General features: G+C 44.0%; 1 protein-coding gene across 1 annotated transcript in view; it reads left to right on the forward strand.

Moving 5' to 3' along the window:
* Nucleotides 1-18,608, forward strand: part of EEF1A2 (eukaryotic translation elongation factor 1 alpha 2) — a 47,507-nt gene that overhangs the window by 21,172 nt on the left and 7,727 nt on the right. Inside the window, exons 5-6 of the mRNA XM_033914212.1 lie at nucleotides 12,092-12,242; nucleotides 16,605-16,861. Coding sequence (XP_033770103.1) covers nucleotides 12,092-12,242; nucleotides 16,605-16,861 — 408 coding nt within the window. The remainder of the gene's footprint in view (nucleotides 1-12,091; nucleotides 12,243-16,604; nucleotides 16,862-18,608) is intronic.

Here is an 18,608-nt window from a genome sequence, read left to right on the forward strand (position 1 = left end):
TGATGGTAATCGCCGAGTGCAGGTGCAGAAGACTGCTGGCATGGTGGACAAGATGGTGCCTGAGCTGTCGGATTCAGAGGCTGAGTCGGAGTGCGCCAGCAATATTGGGGAGGACAAAACACACAAAAAATGTTTCTCACTGGTTTCAAGCCCTTAAGACTGAAATGCAAAGAGTTTGCACAGATGTGCAATTGGCATTGGCGGAGATCTTGAGGGTCATGTGAAGTTGGTGGAGACCAGATTGGATGAGATGGAGGCACAACATTACACATGTCTATCAGCAGAATAGCAGGCTCTCAAGGATCATGCAATGATTCCTGACGCAATTGAGGATCTAGAAAATAGATCCCAAAGAAATAACCTACATTTCAAAGGGATCCCTGAGCTGGAGCAATATCGAGATTGTGAAAATGTGGTTTTGCAACTTTGTTATTTTCTGTTGCAATCAGATGAACAGTAATCTAATGGGGATTCCATGCCTACTATCCAGTTTGTTCGAGTCCACTGCAGTTTGGAACCTCGGGTGGATTCCAACCTGAGGGATATCATTGCCTGTTTCTCTAATTTTCGGATTAAGGAATCTGTGTTGGAAAAAAGCATGTGCACTATGTGATTTCACCTGGGAAAATTGCAAGATTGCTATATTTCAGGACCTGTCTAAAATTACTCTTCTAAAAAGTAAAGATATGATGAGAGTGACTCACTGTTTGAGTTTATTGATCACTGTTTCTGGCGCTCTAGACGCGTTCAGACTTGTGCAGAGGCCTGGAAATCCCTGGAGGAGTTCGGTTGTGAGAACCTGCCCAGTAAGAAAGCCCGGACTTCGAGGCCTTCAATCACTGGTCCAGCTCTGGAAACGAGGTGGCACAGGACATTGGAAGCCAAGTCCCAATGACGACATCAGGGGACTGAACCTACTAAATGATGTTTGGACTTTAGTTAGGAAGTTTGTTTTGGTTCTGTTTGAATGCCTGTGGTCTCTCTTTTCCAACTTTATAGAGGGACAGTATGGTAGATTAAGGGGGATGGGGTGTGCATGATAGTTGTGATAATGGTGTGCTTGTAGGTATGTGTGGGGGATAATGGAGGGGGGGCTACGTGGGGAGGTCTGTTCATTCTCATGTTAGGGTAGATCTTTCTCCTAGGATTTTTCCTGGCTGTGATTCAGCCAGAAGTGAGAAAATGGGGAGTGGAGGGGGGGGCGGAAGGGGATAGGGGGAGAGCTGATATGAGGGGAACTCAGGCAGTCGTGGTCAGCAGAAGACAATTCTGACTCATTTGTTGGGATCCTGGAATGTCAATGGTCTCAGTGATAAGGGTAAATGCAGTATTGTATTTAATGAGCTTAATTGCTTAAAGTGAGATGCATTTGGGTCCCAGGGAGCTCCATTTATTGCAGTCTTCTTTTTTTCTTGGTTCAAGGGATTCATGGTCCAGAGGGGAGGGGGCGTTGCAATTTTGATTTGTTCCTCCTGTCCTATTATTTTGGAGGATTCTTATAAGGATGCACAGGGGTGTTGCTTAACAATTAAGGGGAAATTACAGGGACAGCAAATTAATACTGTATTAATGTTTACACTCCCAACACACATCAAGAAGACTTTTATAGATCCCTACAGGATCCCCTGGAATCAATTGCTAGAAGAGCTGTTTTCTGGAGGGAGGGGGTAATGTGGTACCTGACCTAAATTGGGATCATTCCAAGGGAGGGGGAGAATATAACCGTTCACATAGGAGGGCTCTACTTCGCTTGATAAGTGGTTTAGAACTTGTAGATGCTTGGTGTGTACAGCACCCTACTCAGAAGGATTTCACCTTCTATTCTCATGCAAAGCAAACTTATACTAGGATTAATCAGCTATGGGGTTCGCAAAAATATTGGAGTACCTTAAAAGATACCCACGTAGCACCTATTAAGATCTCTGATCATTCCCTATTTGAGTGGAAGTGAAGCTAGGGGGCCTTCCTCCTACTTTGCATTTTTTTTGGAAATTGAATGATTCTTTCTTGGGAGACCAGACTGTACTTATCTTTGGGATGCTTTGAAAGCTGTCTTACGGGGGCATATTAAATGCGGAGCTAGGAAGAAACGTGAACAGAAGCAGAGGCACTTGCCTTTGGTATCTCTAGAACAGCATAAATGCCGGCCTTCTGTCTAGTTGTGGCAACAATTGCAACAAACCCAAGCAAAACTGAATGCTTTACATATGACTAAGTTAAATTTTAGGCGGCAACAGTTAAAACAATTATTTTTTGAGAATAGCAATAAATCTGGGGCCATGTTAGCAAGGAATTTGTGGGGGAAATGTGCATTGCATATTATTCAGAAAATAAAGGGTCTGGATGGGATCATCAGGGAAGAATTTCATTCTTTTTATAAAACTTTTTATACTGATTCACCTACAAGGGATCTTGTGTCTTCTTATCTGGATCAGGTGCACTTGCCTTAGCTATCTTCGGAGGAGCATGCCAAGCTCGAGCTTCCGTTATCTTCAGTTGAAATTTTGACGGCTATAAAAACTTTAAAGTCGGGCAGTGCTCCTGGCCTAGATGGTTTTACTCCTTGGTTTTATAAGCTCTTATGTGGAGAGGTGAGCCCTCTGTTGGTGTGGATGGGTAATAGGTTATTGGCAGGTAATTCCTTGCCCCCTCCCCATTCCAATATGCGGGAAGTTGGGATCTTGGACCTGCTTAAGCCTGGAAAGGACCCTGCTTCTTGTTCTTCCTACAGGCCCATTTCTCTGTTGAATGTAGATGTGAAGCTAGTAACGAAGGTTTTGGCGGACCGGCTTGCTTCTGTTTTACCTTCTTTGATACATGGATGGTGTCATTGAGAGCATTTTGGCTTCCTGGACTATGGGTTGATTTTCGAAGCTCTGCTGAGTAGGAATGGTATACATCTATCAAAGAAGAGAAGAAGTGTCTTCGATGACAGGCTGGCTAATCTACTGAAGAGGGCTTTAAACTAGAAGTGATGGGGAAGGGTGATCAAAGCCCTTGGGTAAGTAAATCACTGAATACCTCTACATGGATGGGAAAAGGGGACAATGTCTGGAAAGCAGTATATACTAATGCTCGAAGTATGGGAAACAAAATTTTGGATCTAGAAGCAGTGATGGAAGAAGATGAGTTGGATATAGTAGCGATGACTGGGATGTAGTTATACCGGGTTATAGTCTGTTCAAGAAAGACAGGGTAGAAAGAAAAGGAAGGGAAGTAGCGTTATATGGTGAAGTTCATATTAAAGCCACACAATTGCAGGATCTACAGGGCAAGGAAGAGGCACTGTAGATCAATTTAGAAAGAGGGAATGGTAAATATATTTACATTGGTGTGATATATAGGCCTTCTTTTCTTCACAGACGGAAGAAGTGGACAGAAATTTAATAGTAGACGTTCAGAATATATCTAAAAAAAGGGGAAGTTTTACTAATGGGTGTTTTTAACATGCCGGAAGCTGATTGGGGTATCCCTATTGCAGGGTTTTCTAGAAGTAGGCAGATCCTGGATTCTCTACAAGGAGAACTGTTCCAGCAGTTGGTAATGGAATCTACGCGGGATGGGGTCATACTGGACTTAGTGCTTACAAACGGGGAAAGTGTTTCTGATGTTACAGTGGGTGATCATCTGGCATTAAGACGAGTATAGAGAAGACTCATTCAAAAGTAAAGGTTCTAGACTTTTTAAAAAACTAACTTTGTTCAGATGGGGGCTTACGTCAAGGAATTTTTGTCTGGATGTGAATGTCTGGGAGGAGTAGAAATGCAATGCGAAAGGAGTAATTGTAAGAGTGACAAACCTTTTGTGAGGCAAGTAAGTAAAAGTAAGAAGAGAAAAGCAGGAGAGGATCAGAGGAGAAAAGCAGGATGGAGCAAGGGCAGCAGCGAGAGTTAGCTCCGCCCACCCCATCATCTACCAGAGCTCCCCCTTAAAAGGGGAGGGGCCAGTGGCGCCCTAGCCGTTCGGCGTGCGTTGAAGGCAAGTGTTAGAGGTGCTCGCCTTAGCGAGAGCACCTTTGCGAAGGTCCTTAAGGAGGGACGAGTCACTGCATAGAAGAGCAGAGGGCAACTGCAGCAGACACAGAGGACACATAAGCAAACAGAGCAGAGGGCAACCGCAGCAGACACAGAGGATACTCAAGAAACAACTAAGCAGGGAGAAACCACTTCAGACAGCAGACCGACAAATGGACAGCAATGGAAGCAGCTGACAGAAGCAGGATGTTGAGCTACCTAGTTTTCTGCACCTTTTGCCATATGTACGACTACCTCCCCTCTGGTCGGTCTTATGTATGCATTCGATGTGAGGAACTGGAGGGCCTGAAGAAACAAGTAAGACTCCTGGAAGGCAGAATACTGGAGCACTTCGAGCAGTGGAGGAGGAGGACAGAGAGGCAGAAAACTTCAAGACAGAGGAAACCATTGAGGAAGAAGTCTGAGAGTTAGAGAAGTTTATTGAGGAGGCATACAGGGAGGCTGTAGAAAATCACAAGCAACAGTGGAAAAGCCAAGATACACCTACAGTGAGTGAAGACCACCTGGAGGACAACCACATGAAATAAATGGGTGACACAACAGCGACTCCTGGAAACAGCGGAGGGAACCCACAGGAAGACGAGTCCAGTGCAAGCCAACACCAGGTAGAGGGAAGATGGAAGTGCACAGAGGACATGGACCTACGGCTAGAGAGATGGACATACTCCAAGGTCACGGACCTGTGGCTGGAGAGACAAGAGAAGACAGAGAGGACAGTGATCGTCGTGGGGGACTCCATCATCAGACAAGTCAACAGCCACATAGCAGGAGGAAGAAAGGATCGGCTGGTGACCTGCCTACCAGGAGCCTAGATAAGAAGACATAGTGAGCCGCATCAACAGGATCATCGACAGTGTGGAAGAGGAAGTACGGCGATGGTGATTCATGTGGGGACAAATAACGTGAGCAACAGGAACTACAGCAGAGAATGACTGAAGGACCAGTTCCAGATATTAGGAAGGAAGCTGAAGACCAGAACGCTGAGGGTATCATTCTCGGAGATCCTGCCGATGAGAAGAGGCAGATGGAGCTGCAAGCAGTCAACGCATGGATGAGGCGCTGGTGCAAAGAAGAATTCCACTTTGTGTGCAACTGGGCGACATTCTGGGGAAAGAGCAAGCTATTCAGGAAGGATGGACTCCACCTCAGTGGAGACGGAATGAGGCTACTTGCAAGCAACATCAAGAGAGAAATTGAGAAGTTTTTAAACTAGGAAGAAGAGGAAAGCCGACAGTCGACAGAGAGTCGATGGTTCGGGAACCGGTATAGCCAGAGGACACCGTGCAGGAAGATAGCGGGGAAGACTCACTGGATCAAAGGCAAGGCAGAAATCCTGACAGATCGAAAGGGAAGGAAATGCAAGAAAGTAACAGGCCGCAAACTCAAGTGTATGTACGTGAATGCATGGAGCCTAAGGAATAAGATGGGTGAACTAGAAGCTATGGCACAAAAAGATAACCTTGACATCATCGGCATCACAGAAACATGATGGAATGAGGAAAACGTCTGGGACACTGTGTTGCCAGGATACAAGCTATACCGCAGAGACAGAGTGGGTAAAAAAGGTGGGGGCATTGCCCTATACGTCAAAGAGAAAATTGAGTCTACTGGAGAGAACACACCACAACAGAAGGATAAGTTAGAGTCTCTATGGGTCAAAATTCCGGGAACAAATGGACTGGACACTAAGATCGGCATCTACTACCGACCTCCATGGCAGTCCATAGAAATTGATGGAGAAATGAAGGACGAGATTAAACACAACTGCAAGAGAGGCAACGCAGTTATCATGGGTGACTTCAATTATCCGGGGATAGAATGGAACCTTGGCATCTCCGGCTGCGGTAGGGAGACCAAGTTCCTGGATGCTGTGGGCGATTGCTTCCTGGAACAACTTGTCAAGGAAAATATGAGAGGAAATTCAATTCTGGACTTAATTCTAAATGGACTATGAGAACCGGCGCAAGATGTAGAAGTAGAAGGGACACTGGGAACCAGTGATCACAATAAGATCTGATTCGACCTGGACACAGGGGTGAAACATTGATCCAGAATGATGGCCACGACACTGATCTTCCGTAAAGGGGATTACGAAGGGATGAGACTCATGGTGGGGAAGAGGATAAACACTGTAAAAACACTAGAGCAAGCATGGTCCCTTTTTAAGGACACGGTCACCGAGGCACAAAATCTATATATACCGCTTATCAACAAGGGATCCAAGAGGAAATAGAACAAGGAACCGGTGTGGCTCACTGTAGCAGTGAAGGAAGCAATCAGAGACAAGAAGACTTCGTTTAAGGAATGGAAAAGGTAAAAAACGGATGAAAACTGGAAAAAGCACAAACAGCATCAAAGAAGGTGCCATAAGACGGTAAGAGGGGCCAAAAGAAACTATGAGGAAAAAATTGCCAAAGAGGTGAAAAACTTCAAGCTGTTCTTTCAATATATTAAGGGGAAACGACCCGTGAAGGAAGCGGTGGGACCGTTGGATGACCATGGAATAAAGGGAGTGCTAAAGGAGGACAAAGCCATTGCCGACAAACTGAACACATTTTTTTGCATCTGTATTTACCGAAGAGGATATACACAACATACTGGAAGCTGACTGGCTATATGCAGGAAACGAAGACGGGAAACTGACAGGGTTGATGGTCAGTCTAGAAGAGGTATGCAGGCAGATTGATAGGCTTAAAAATGATAAATCCCTGGGACCAGATGGCATCCATCTGAGGGTAATCAAGGAACTGAAAGGGGTTATAGCTGAACTGCTCCAACTAATAGCCAATCTGTCGATCAAATCAGGAAGGATTTCGGAAGACTGGAAAGTGGCAAATGTTACGCCGATCTTCAAGAAAGGTATGAGAGGAGATCCGGGAAACTATAGACCGGTGAGTAGAGATGGTAGAGGCGCTGATAAAAGACCGCATCATTGATCACCTTGACGGACACAGTCTGATGAGGACCAGCCAGCATGGTTTCAGCAAGGGGAGATCTTGCTTGATGAACTTGTTGCACTTCTTCGAGGGAGTAAACAGACAGATAGACAAAGGCGAGCTGGTCGACATTGTATATCTGGATTTTCAGAATACGTTTGATAAGGTTCCGCATGAACGACTACTTCGAAAAATTGTGAGCCATGGAATTCAGTGTGGCATACTCATGTGGATAAGAAACTGGTTGGCGGATAGGAAACAGAGAGTGGGGGTAAATGGACAATACTCGGGAGTGGAAAAGCGTCACGAGCGGAGTGCCGCAGGGTTCAGTGCTTGGACCTGTGCTCTTCAACATATTTATAAACGACCTGGAAATTGGTATGACGAGCGAGATGATTAAATTTGCAGATGATACAAAGCTATTCAGAGTAGTGAAGATGCAAACGGATTGCGAAGACCTGCAACAGAACATAAACAAGCTCGAGAAATGGGCTGCCACATGGAAAATGAGGTTTAACGTGGATAAGTGTAAGGTGATGCATGTTGGTAACAAAAATCTTATACATGAATACAGGATGTCCGGGGCTGTACTTGGAGAGACCCCTCAGGAAAGAGACTTAGGAGTACTGGTCGACAAGTAGATGAAGACTTAGTAGATAAAAGACAGGTTGTTCACTCTCTCGAAGGTAGGAAGAACGAGAGGACACTTTCTAAAGTTAAAAGGGGATAGATTCTGTACAAATGTAAGGAAGTTCTTCTTCACCCAGAGAGTGGTGGAAAACTGGAATGCTCTTCCGAAGGTTGTTATAGGGGAAAACACCCTCCAGGGATTCAAGACAACGTTGGACAAGTTCCTGCTGAACCGGAACGTACGCAGGTAGGGTTGATCTCAGTTAGGGCTCTGATCTTTGATCTTGGAGCCACCATGGGAGCGGACTGCTGGGCGCGATGGACCACTGGTCTGACCCAGCAGTGGTAATTCTTATGTTTTTAGGAAAAGAAGGCTGCTTTGGTTCTCAAAAGTAGTAGCTGAGAAGTTAAGGAATAAGAGGTTAGCTTTCATAAACTACTAAAGATCACAGAAAGAGGAAAACAGGGATGGCTCTGGGAAATTGGAAAATTTGTGTATGGCCTTAGACAAATTGAAGGGTTCAATTTCATTGTTGTATCAATTTTTTAACAATCGTATATTTACGAAATACAAATTTATGTTATCTTGGGAAGCAGATATGGGTATTGAGCTTACTAGGCCTGAGTGGAAGACAGTGTTTCTTGAGGTTTCCAAATCTTCACTGTGTGTGCTGATCAAGGAAAATGCTTATAAAATTATTACATGCTGGTATTATACTCCAGATCGTATTAAGGCTACGTTTCCTCATTCTGCTACTGATGTATGCTGGTGCTGCTTATTAGATAAAGGAACTATTTTCCACATCCGATGGACTTGTGAGAAGATACAGCGTTTGGTCCTCAGTTACTCAAGTTATGAGCCTGGGCCTGTGCTCACCCATTTTTTTAGATCCTCGGGTGTGTTTATTAGGTTTAAATAATAAGCAAGGACGTTGATGGCAAGTGTTTTTTTAAGAGACTTTGATTTGCAGCTACTAAAAATGTTATTGCACTGAAATGGAAACAATCAAGTGGTCCAACACTTTGGACTGGTCCTTGAAGCTGACCTCTTTGATAGAATTGGAAAAATTGACTGATGAAATTCATGGTTGTTTTGAACCCACTCATGAACTTTGATCCAATTGGACCTGATTATGCATGAATAATTCGGGACATGGTGGAGTAGTAGTGATGTTTTCTTGTTTTATTATCTGCTGTATGATCTATTTTTTGGGTGGCAGGGAGGGAGGTGGGAGAGTGTGATAAAAATAAGGCTCAAATTTTCTCTGTTTTGTGTATTTCTCTTTGTTGTTTTCAAGCTCTAGTGCATTTTTGCTCCTTTTTCTATTCTATTCAAAATGGTCAATAAAATTTTATTTAAAACAACAAAAAAAGAATGTCCAAGCACATCTCGTTGCTTTTGATTTTGGTTAAATTTCTTCCTTCCTTCAGATATTCTTTCATCCTTTGTCTAAGCAGAACCTCTTGAAGGACATCCACAGTCTCTCCAATTCTTGCTAATTCTACCAGGTCATTAGCAGGGAATCTGAGAAACTGCAATAATTTTTAGAATACCCTGGCAAAAGGTGAGATTCTTATCCTGCTGTGGTCTGTACAAAATTAACTCATTTGCAGTCATCACCCAGTCTGTGTGTGTGTGTGTGGGGGGGGGGGCTAGGTGAGTTGGGGGGAGGCATAATGACATATATAGTAGTGCTGCCCAATTTGCCGATTTGAATCAATTTGTTTCCCCCCCAAATCGGACTCACCAATTTGGTGAACATACCTCTAGGGTCTCTTAAAGCAGCAGCAGCAGTGGCAGTGGATAGCTAGCAGATGCAGGCTCTGAACAGGCTACTCGTGGCCTGCCCTGCCAGAGCCTTCCCTCTGCCACTTCATAGATGATGTCAGAGGGAAGCCCTGGTGGGGCAGGCTATGAACAGCCTGTTCACAGCCTGCGGCTGCTAGCCGTCCACCGCCGCTGCTGCTGCATTAGGAGACCTGACAGTATGTCGGATCTCAGGGAGGGGGTGTTGGTCAGGAAGTGCTGCACAGAGGGATAGGAGGGATGGAAAGCTGCTGCACATGGGGAAAGAGAGGAAGAATTGTTGAACATGGGGTGGAGGAGAGGAAGGGAGTTCAACAAGAGGTAGAAATAGTGAGAGGAAGAAATCCTGTTTGTGGTGGAGGGGAGGGAGACATGGCATGGAGGAAAAGAGAGGTTGAAATATTGGACATAGGGTGGAGGGTAGGGAAAGATGGTGCATGGGGAGAGAGAGAGAAATATTTTACATGATAATGGAGGGGAGGAAGGGAGAGATGCTGCATGGAGGGGAATAAAGAGGTTTGACCCAGGGCACAAGGCAGCGAGAGAGAAAGAAAGAGATGGTAGACAGTGGAAAAGAAATGTTGGATATGGCAGTGGAAGGAAAGGTACAGAGATGGAAGAGGGATGGTGAAAAGAAGAAAATGTCAAATGGGCAGGAGACCCTGGTGAGTGAGTTAACAGAAGACAAACAGAAACCAGAGCCTGGGACCAATGTGATTTGAATAATAAAATGACCAGACAACAAAAGGTATAAAAAATAATTTTATTTTCTATTTTGTGATTACAATGTCAGATTTGATATGTGTATCCTGCCAGAGCTGGTGTTAGACAGCGAACATGAGCTAGGACCTAACAGAAAGAGGAAAAGTCTTTTTTGTTTGTTTATTTTGTTTACACCACAGCGCTGATGTGGGGTTGGAGAGGGCAAAGGGAGGGGGGTAGGGTTGGTAAAGAGGCTACAAAATAAACCCACCAAGATGTTTGAAAAAAAAACCTAAAACACCCACTTGGGCATGAAAATCAAAATCGAAAAATCAATTCAATAGGCTGAATCGATTCGTAAATTTTTTCTCTGCATCGGGCAGTACCAGGACAGTGTATAATATGAAAATGGTGTTTATTCTAATTCTAGTAGCTGTCCTGATGTTTTGTGAATTTTGGACATGTTTGGACTGATACTAGCTGTAAGAATTTAGAAACCCATTGACTCACACAATCCCTAGCTCTGCAGCAGAATTAGATCAGAAAGAGAGAGTCTGTATGATGACACTTTTACTATGCTGCTAGTAAAGATGGCTAATCTTATTCTTGGAACAGACTTTAGCTTTTCACAGTTTGATCACTGAGGAAGATCTGCAGAGGTTGTTCACACTGTGCTGAAGAGGTTCCTGACTAATGCGCTGATCCCTAATAATAATAATGGGCATTAACAGCGATTGGCTGTATTCGTTACACAATGCTTCTCATCCAGGCAGGATCACACACATATACACACTTCCATAGCATTTTATGAGGGGTTTCTGATTAGTTTTTAAAATAACAGGTGGATAAATATTTTTACCTATTTAAAGCTAGGCTTAGAGTGAGTTTGAGGTGTAGAGAAAAGAAGTGTTTTCAAAAAGGCGAGTCATTCTTCAAAAAATGTGCTTGTAAATTTTTGGCAGACATTAACAAAGGTTTGCTAAATTTGATAGCGATCAGCACATGTGCAGAATAAACACACACACACATTAAAAAAATCGAAGATCAGCAGGAGGGATGCCCACTTCCTTCCGCCTCCAAAGTCAAGCAACCCCCCCCTCCACAGCAGCGGGAGAGCTGCCCACTCCTTCCTGCCACCCCCCCCCCCGTGCCTCCGATGACCCCCCTACCTTTTTTACGATGGTTGGCCGGAGGGATCCCTGACGCAGTAAGAGAATCCCCATTCAGCTGATTGGGGATTCCCACTGCCGTGATTCTCTGATGGCAAGCCCAGGTGTGGGGGACGGGAGTGCGTGAAGGGGTGTCAGGCTTGGCAAGGGAGCAATGCTGAGCTAGTGGGGAGCGAGGAGAGGCAATGCCCCGCCCTCAACTGAATATTTGTCCTTTCCTGTCTTCCTATCAATTGTTGTAGACCCATTTCAAGAGTGTTAAACTTGTTTCAGTTCTACCAATTGGCTCCATGTCCTAAGGAAAAAAGGAATCCAGTCCTGAGATTACCACTTTCAGGCTTGTTTGCATTGGAAATCACATTAGTATGAATACCAAACTTATGTTGGGAGCCCCTTATCCTGTTGGGAGTTACACATACTAACTATCCAGTGCATTGAAAGCTATTTTATGCATATTTATTATGGATAACCTAAAATTAGGGTTGCCAGTTGATTCCACATTTGCCTGACATGCATGCAGTGGGATAAACCCAGGACTGGATCACAGCTGTTAGGTGAGTCTGGATTCAGTTGGTAACTTGATTGAAAGCTAGAAAATTCTGTTCAGTTGTGCACTGAAATCTCACTTTCTGTTTTTCCTGTAATCATTTGCATTGCGAAAGAACATCCCCGGGACTTCCACCAAAATCTAAGGACAGCGTTTCAAGATGAATATCTAGAAGTAACTTTAGTGTATGGAGGAGTGAAAGCTCAGCCCCTTGCATATACTCCCGCCCCCCCCCCCATACTTAACCTTCCTTTTCTCTTCCTCAGATGCCTTGGTTCAAAGGCTGGAAGGTGGAGCGTAAAGAAGGAAATGCCAGTGGAGTGTCCCTGCTAGAGGCCTTGGACACTATCTTGCCTCCCACACGCCCCACAGACAAGCCCTTGCGCCTCCCCCTGCAGGATGTGTACAAGATTGGAGGTAAGGAGTCTGCACACATTCCCTGAGGATGACCCTTACATCTTCTGGACACTGCTCTCTCATGGCCAAAAGGAACAGGCACCTGGAGTGTCCCTTCCAAAAAGTTCTGGAAAATGGAGAGTTCTCAGAGGAGAAGATAAAGCTGTGGTGAATGAATCCTTGCTTATGAGCTAGAGACTTTGTGGTGTGTTTATATGATGGGAGTGGGAGTGAGGCTGTCATAAAAATGAGTAGGGGTTGCTTGAGTTATACTAATTACAATAATTTTACTCTGACTATTCTTAAGAAATATGTTATACTTTTGCTATTTGTATTTTTCTGATTGTCCAGCTCTCTTCAGTGTAAACTGCCCAGAAATTGTCTGATTGTGGTGGTATAGAAGGATTATGTTCAGTGTTCTCCCTAGGGCCTTTTAGCTGGGCGGTCCACCCAGCTAATTTAGACGAGCGCCCAGCTATCATCTGCTGCTGCCACCGCTGCTGAACATATTTAAAAAAAAACAACCAAAAACCCGGCTTAGAGATTTCAGCCCGTAGCGATCTTATGCTCCGGGGCTCTATTGGGGGAAATGCTGCGGGGTCCTGCCTTCGTGGAAACAGAAAGTAGGCAGGACCCGGCAGCAAGAAGAGCAAATGCTTCACTAACCTGTCTCCCGCCTTAGCCCATAGCGAACGCTTGCTTCAGGGCTCTCAACATGTGCGTGCTGGCTTTCCTTCTCCCCCGCCCCCCCGGACATAACTTCCGGTTTCGAACGGAAGCCGGCACGCACATGTTGAGAGCCCTGAAGCAAGCGTTCGCTATGGGCTAAGGCGGGAGACAGGTTAATGAAGCATTTGCTCTTCTTGCTGCCGGGTCCTGCCTACTTTCTGTTCCCGCGAAGGCAGGACCCGACAGCATTTCCCCCAATAGGTCGATCGCGATCTTGGGCCGATCAGCCTTCCTCTCCCCGACGGCAAAATTGACGTCGGGGAGAGGAATGCTGGTCGGCCAAAGCAGGGAGAGCCTGGGGCATCGTCGGCTTTCGGGCCTGTTATTGGTGGCTGTTTGGGTCCTGGTCCCCGATGGCAGTGGCTTGGGGGAGGGCAGGGAGAGAGACAGAAGGAAAGAAGAGAAACAAAATAAAGAAAGGGAGGCAGAGAGAAAGAAAGGGCAGGGAGAGAGGAAGGAAAAGTTGGGGAGGGAATGAGGTCTAGAGGAGAGGAAGCATACAGGCTAAAAGAAGGGAAGAAAGATTGGATGCACAGTCAGAAGAAGAAAGTGCAACCAGAGACTCATGAAATCACCAGACAAGGTAGGAAAAATGATTTTATTTTAAATTTAGCGATCAAAATGTGTCTGAATTTATATCTGATGTCTATATTTTACACTAAGGTCCCCTTTTACTAAACCGCAATAGAGGTTTTTAGCGCAGGGAGCCTATGAGCGTCGAGAGCAGCGCTGGGTATTCAGCGCAACTCCCTGCACTAAAAACTGCTATCGTGGTTTAGTAAAAAGGGAGGGGGTGTATTTGTCTATTTTTGTATGGTTGTTACTGAGGTGATAGTGCATAGAGTCATCTGCTTTGACCTCTTTGAAAAACCCTGGAATAGGAATAATAATTAACATTTTCTATGCGTACAGTGTGCAACATTTTCTATGCGTACAGTGTACTTTGTGTTTTTTTTAAATTTTATTGTTGGTAGATCATTTTGACTTGGTCATTTTAAAAGTAGCTCGCAAGTCCAAAAAGTGTGGGCACCCCTGCTCTAGAACATCGCTCCTTAGTTTTATCAAGTGGTGCAGTGAGGGGCCAGCACTTTACATCTTATCACCTCATTCTTTCTTTTTTCTCCTCATGTACAGCACGGTTCTTTATTCTTAGCAGCTCTGGCACTAACAGTACTACGGGTGCCTTATGCTACTTTCACTACCACTTGCAGTCAGGTTCGGCATTTTATCATGGTTTTGGTTTTTTATTTAGTTTTTCACCAGTATTTTCATTTATTTATTAAAGCAGCCTTTTTTAACAGCCCGATGCCCCTCCCCTATCAGTGTGCATTCAATCCACTGCCGACACTGTTTTGGCGCCTCTTTCAACAGATCAAATATCATAGCCCCACTGAAGCTTGTTCACATTTATTCTGCGTACGAGTTTATCTCTCAGTGCAGAGACCTTTTCGTTAAGTCCATTTTACTCTCCCTTTTTTACTTTCCCGAGTGCTGTGGTTTTATTCTTTGGTTTTAATAGAAGCTCATTTGAAGAATAATTTAGATCTTTCCCAGGTTTCACTTTTCATCTACCCGGTCTTTACTGGTTTCCTTTCTATAGTCTGCTTTTCATCTGGAGTCTTTTGAGTTTAGAATTACATTTTACGACATATTTTTATGGTTATAATTGTATGATATGTCTAAATCGGTCAAGTTATCCATTCTTTTTATTATTTTTTGTCCCCTCATACAGTGGCAGACCGCCCCGGGTGCCAGCCTTAGGGGAGTACACAGCCGGCTGGATCCAGAACCTTCCGAGCTGCTCTAAATGGCACCTGCACCTCAGCGCGGCTGCCGTACTTATTCCGAAGCAGAGTCGGCAGCCACACTGAAGTGCAGGAAGGTCCCTCCTCCAATGGTCTGGCATTTCTCTCCTGTTCTTCCCTTCCTTCTCCCACACGCCCATGGTCTGGCATTTCACTCTCTCCTCTCCCTTCCCCCCACTTCCATCAGCATCTGCCCCCTTTCTTTCCCTCCAACCCAATTCCATCCAGTATCCTTCCCCCTTATGTCTCTCTCTCCTTTCCCTTCACACCAATTCCATCAGCATCTGTTTTCAGTCCAATTCTTTATATGTGAGGTTGCAAACCATTGGACCCCTGAGGAAGGCGTGTTCGCCGAAACACGGACCGTGTAGGGTCAGGTTGGATTTTTATCACAGTATTTTTTATCATTGTACTTGTTTAATTGAATTTTCATGGTTTTATATGTCAGTGTTTAATAAATTTTCTCCAGAACATCTGTATCCACAGTTTTTGTTTTCATCGGTGGATTGTTTTCACTGTGGATCATTGGGTCTCCCCATTTTTCTTTGTTGTATAACAGTTTCAGATGCCACAACTCATTTGTAACAAACATAATAAAACTGGATAGCATTTTTTTTTTTTTTTTGAAATCCTAGATTTGGTACTTAGGATGCTCATGTCTGCTTCATGGCTTCGCTTCCAGTCTTCCAAGATTATTAGATATTTGATATATCATTTATCAGGTACTAACTAACTAAACGGTTTACAATAAGTAATATATAAAAACATACAGTATAAAATTAAATAAAACAATGACAAGTAAAATTAACTATAAAGAGGGGATTCGAGGACTGACAAAAACTAACACGATAGGAAGGAAAGGACAAAAGGGAGTAAAAAAATACATCGGGATAAAAATGAAAGCAAAAGGGGGTGAGTGGGGGTATGGAAAATATGAGAGGGAAGGGGTCGCTTCTAAGGAATTGTTTTGTTGTTCTATGCTGAGACGTTGTCCTATATTGAAAAGGAAGGGAGGGGTCTCAGGTATTAAATGCGTCTTTAAAGAAATATCAAGCTTTATAGTCTCCTGAGCTTTATTCAAACAAAGAACTTGAGGGTTTAGAGTTTTTGAAGTTAATTAAGGGTCATATAATTCCCGAGCATATAAAAGGAACTCTTGACACGCATATATCAATGAAAGAACTACAAGTAGCGTTGAAGTCCCTTAGAGTTGGATCCACTCCAGGTGGTGATGGGTTCACTATAGATTTTTACAAATCATTTCAAATTATCCTAAAGAGAAAAGTTTTGATTTTGGATTAGAATTTTTCCAGAGACGGTTCTAGTTTGATCTGAAGGGGAAGGGCGTTCCAAAGTGTAGGAGCGGTGACTAAAAAAAAATTGCCTTTCAGATGGAGTTGTAAAATATTTTGTAAGTGGATGGAATCACTAACAGATTCTGATTGTTGAAGCGTAGCATTCTGGTAGAAGAGTAAAGGATCAGATGTTTATCTATAAAAGCTGGGACGTTAGCGTGTTTTGTTTTGAAGGTAGGGAGAATTTTGAAGGTGATGCAGTGCGAGAGAGGTAACCAATGGGCGTCACAAAGGAGGGGAGTGACATGGTCGAATTTTTTTGCTTTATAGATGAGTTTAATTGCTGTGTTTTGCTAAATTTATAATCGTTGCATTTCTTTCTGTGTAATGCCTTGGTATAATGAATTGCAGTAGTCAATATGTGAGATTACTAGAGAATGAATGAAAATGTTTATTGGGGGAGGTCGAGGAGCAAAGTGATCGAGCATATAATGCATAGCCATTCCTTCCTTTCTTGCCATCATCTCATCACACTATCACGTCTTCTCTTGCAGGTATTGGCACGGTGCCTGTAGGCCGTGTGGAGACTGGTGTCCTGAAGCCTGGTATGGTTGTAACCTTTGCTCCCGTGAACATCACCACTGAGGTAAAGTCTGTGGAGATGCACCATGAGGCACTGAGTGAAGCTCTGCCTGGTGATAACGTGGGCTTTAATGTAAAGAACGTGTCGGTGAAGGATATCCGTCGTGGCAACGTCTGTGGTGACAGCAAGAGTGATCCACCCCAGGAAGCTGCCCAGTTTACTTCCCAGGTTAGTCATAAAAAGTAATAGAGTGTCAGAAGCCAGAAAAATAAGGGAGTAGAGTGGTAGAGTTGCAGGCTGAAAATCAGAGTAGCCAGAGTTCAAATCTCACAGAGCTAGATGCACTAAGCAGAATCAGTAAGCCCACGTGGGTTTGCTCTGATCCGATTTTTGGCCAATTCTAAAAGCTATTGATGCGCAAATATTTTTGCATACAAATGATTTGCATGGAGGCTCGTCGTAATCCCCTGTCTCTTCTATCTGATTGATCATTTTGAGAGTGACTCTCACACATGAGCAGAACCGTCAGGGGAAGCCCAAACAGCTGAGAGGAAGGGGAAGCCTCCTTCCCTCAGCTGTTCAGGGCAAAAAACCTTTTTTTTTTGGTTTGTTTAATGGACAGATGTCGTGGGTGTGTTACAGGCGCACAATATCTGTCTCATTAAAAAAAAAGAAAAAAGCCCCCCCCTCTGATAATGACCCTCCCCGACATCCCCCAACAAAACAGCACCAGAGACTGATCCCCCTTTCTATGAGCAATGTAAATGGCAGGAGTTTTGCCCACTCTCTCCTGTCATGCTGACCCCTCACACGAGAAAAAATTGGCAGGAGGGATGCCCACTCCCTCCTGCCAACGGAGTCCTTTTCCCCATGCCATGCTCCCCTCCCCCTGAACTATCCCCTACTTCCCCCCAAAACGGCAGGAGGAATACCCACTCCCTCCTGCTACTGGATGCTCCCCCACCCTCCCCAGTACCTTTGTCTCAAGAGAGCAGGAGGGAGGCTCAGTCCCTCCAGCTCTGGGGCCCACCGATCCCCTCCTTGGTGCATCATGTGATGCATGGGGAGGGGCCTAAGGCATTGATTGGCTCAGATGCCTAAGGCCCCTCCCCTTAAATATGATGAGAAGAACGTGAAATGAAAGAGCAAACCACTTGGTCATTCCTGTTGATCTAAGTGGGTTTTTTGAGGAAGCCAGTCTGGCGAAACGCATCAGAACCCGCAAGTCTTCTGTAAACCCGTTTCAATTACGTGCATGAATAATTGAATACATATTAGATGGTAACGGTTTGAGTATTGCATGATTGCATAAACGAGAAACCTTTATGTTTATATTTATTAAAAAGTTTTGACTTCACTTCGGTTTAGCAACAGCATGGTTTACAAATAATAAAAAAAAGAGAAAGTGCTGTGATTGACCAAGAGAGGCAAGCATACAACATTTTTATAACTGTTGTAGTCTCTCTCCAATAACGGTTCTGAGCACTTACGGCTATACTGTGAAAAAGTTATGAAAGTGAACTGTTAGGCGATCTTTTTTACTGTGATTGGATTATCCTTGATTTTTTGATTCACCCTTGCGTGGTTAATTTTTTCCCAGTGTGTGTTTTGGGGCAGATCAGATAATGCCACTGAATTTCATAAGAGGAGACTATTGACTATATTAGAACGCAGAAGCTATCAATTCAGTTTTATATGATTAGCACCATCTATTTACAAAATTTATTACATGCAATTGCCAACAGATGCCAGAAAATGCATCACATCAGTGCTCATTTTCAAAGTACATAGACTTACAAAGTTCCTTAGATTTACAAAGATACATATGTTACTATGTACTTTGAAAATAAGCCTCATCTTCTGCAATAAATTTTCCAATGCCCTGATAAATAAAAAGCCTTTCAAAAGGTTTTTAAATATACTGTAGTGTCCTTTCCAGACTAATTTGTAATGGAAGTTGATCTAAGATATCTGG

The sequence above is a fragment of the Geotrypetes seraphini genome, chromosome 11, assembly GCF_902459505.1.
Source record: "Geotrypetes seraphini chromosome 11, aGeoSer1.1, whole genome shotgun sequence".
Classification (NCBI taxonomy): Eukaryota; Metazoa; Chordata; class Amphibia; order Gymnophiona; family Dermophiidae; genus Geotrypetes; species Geotrypetes seraphini.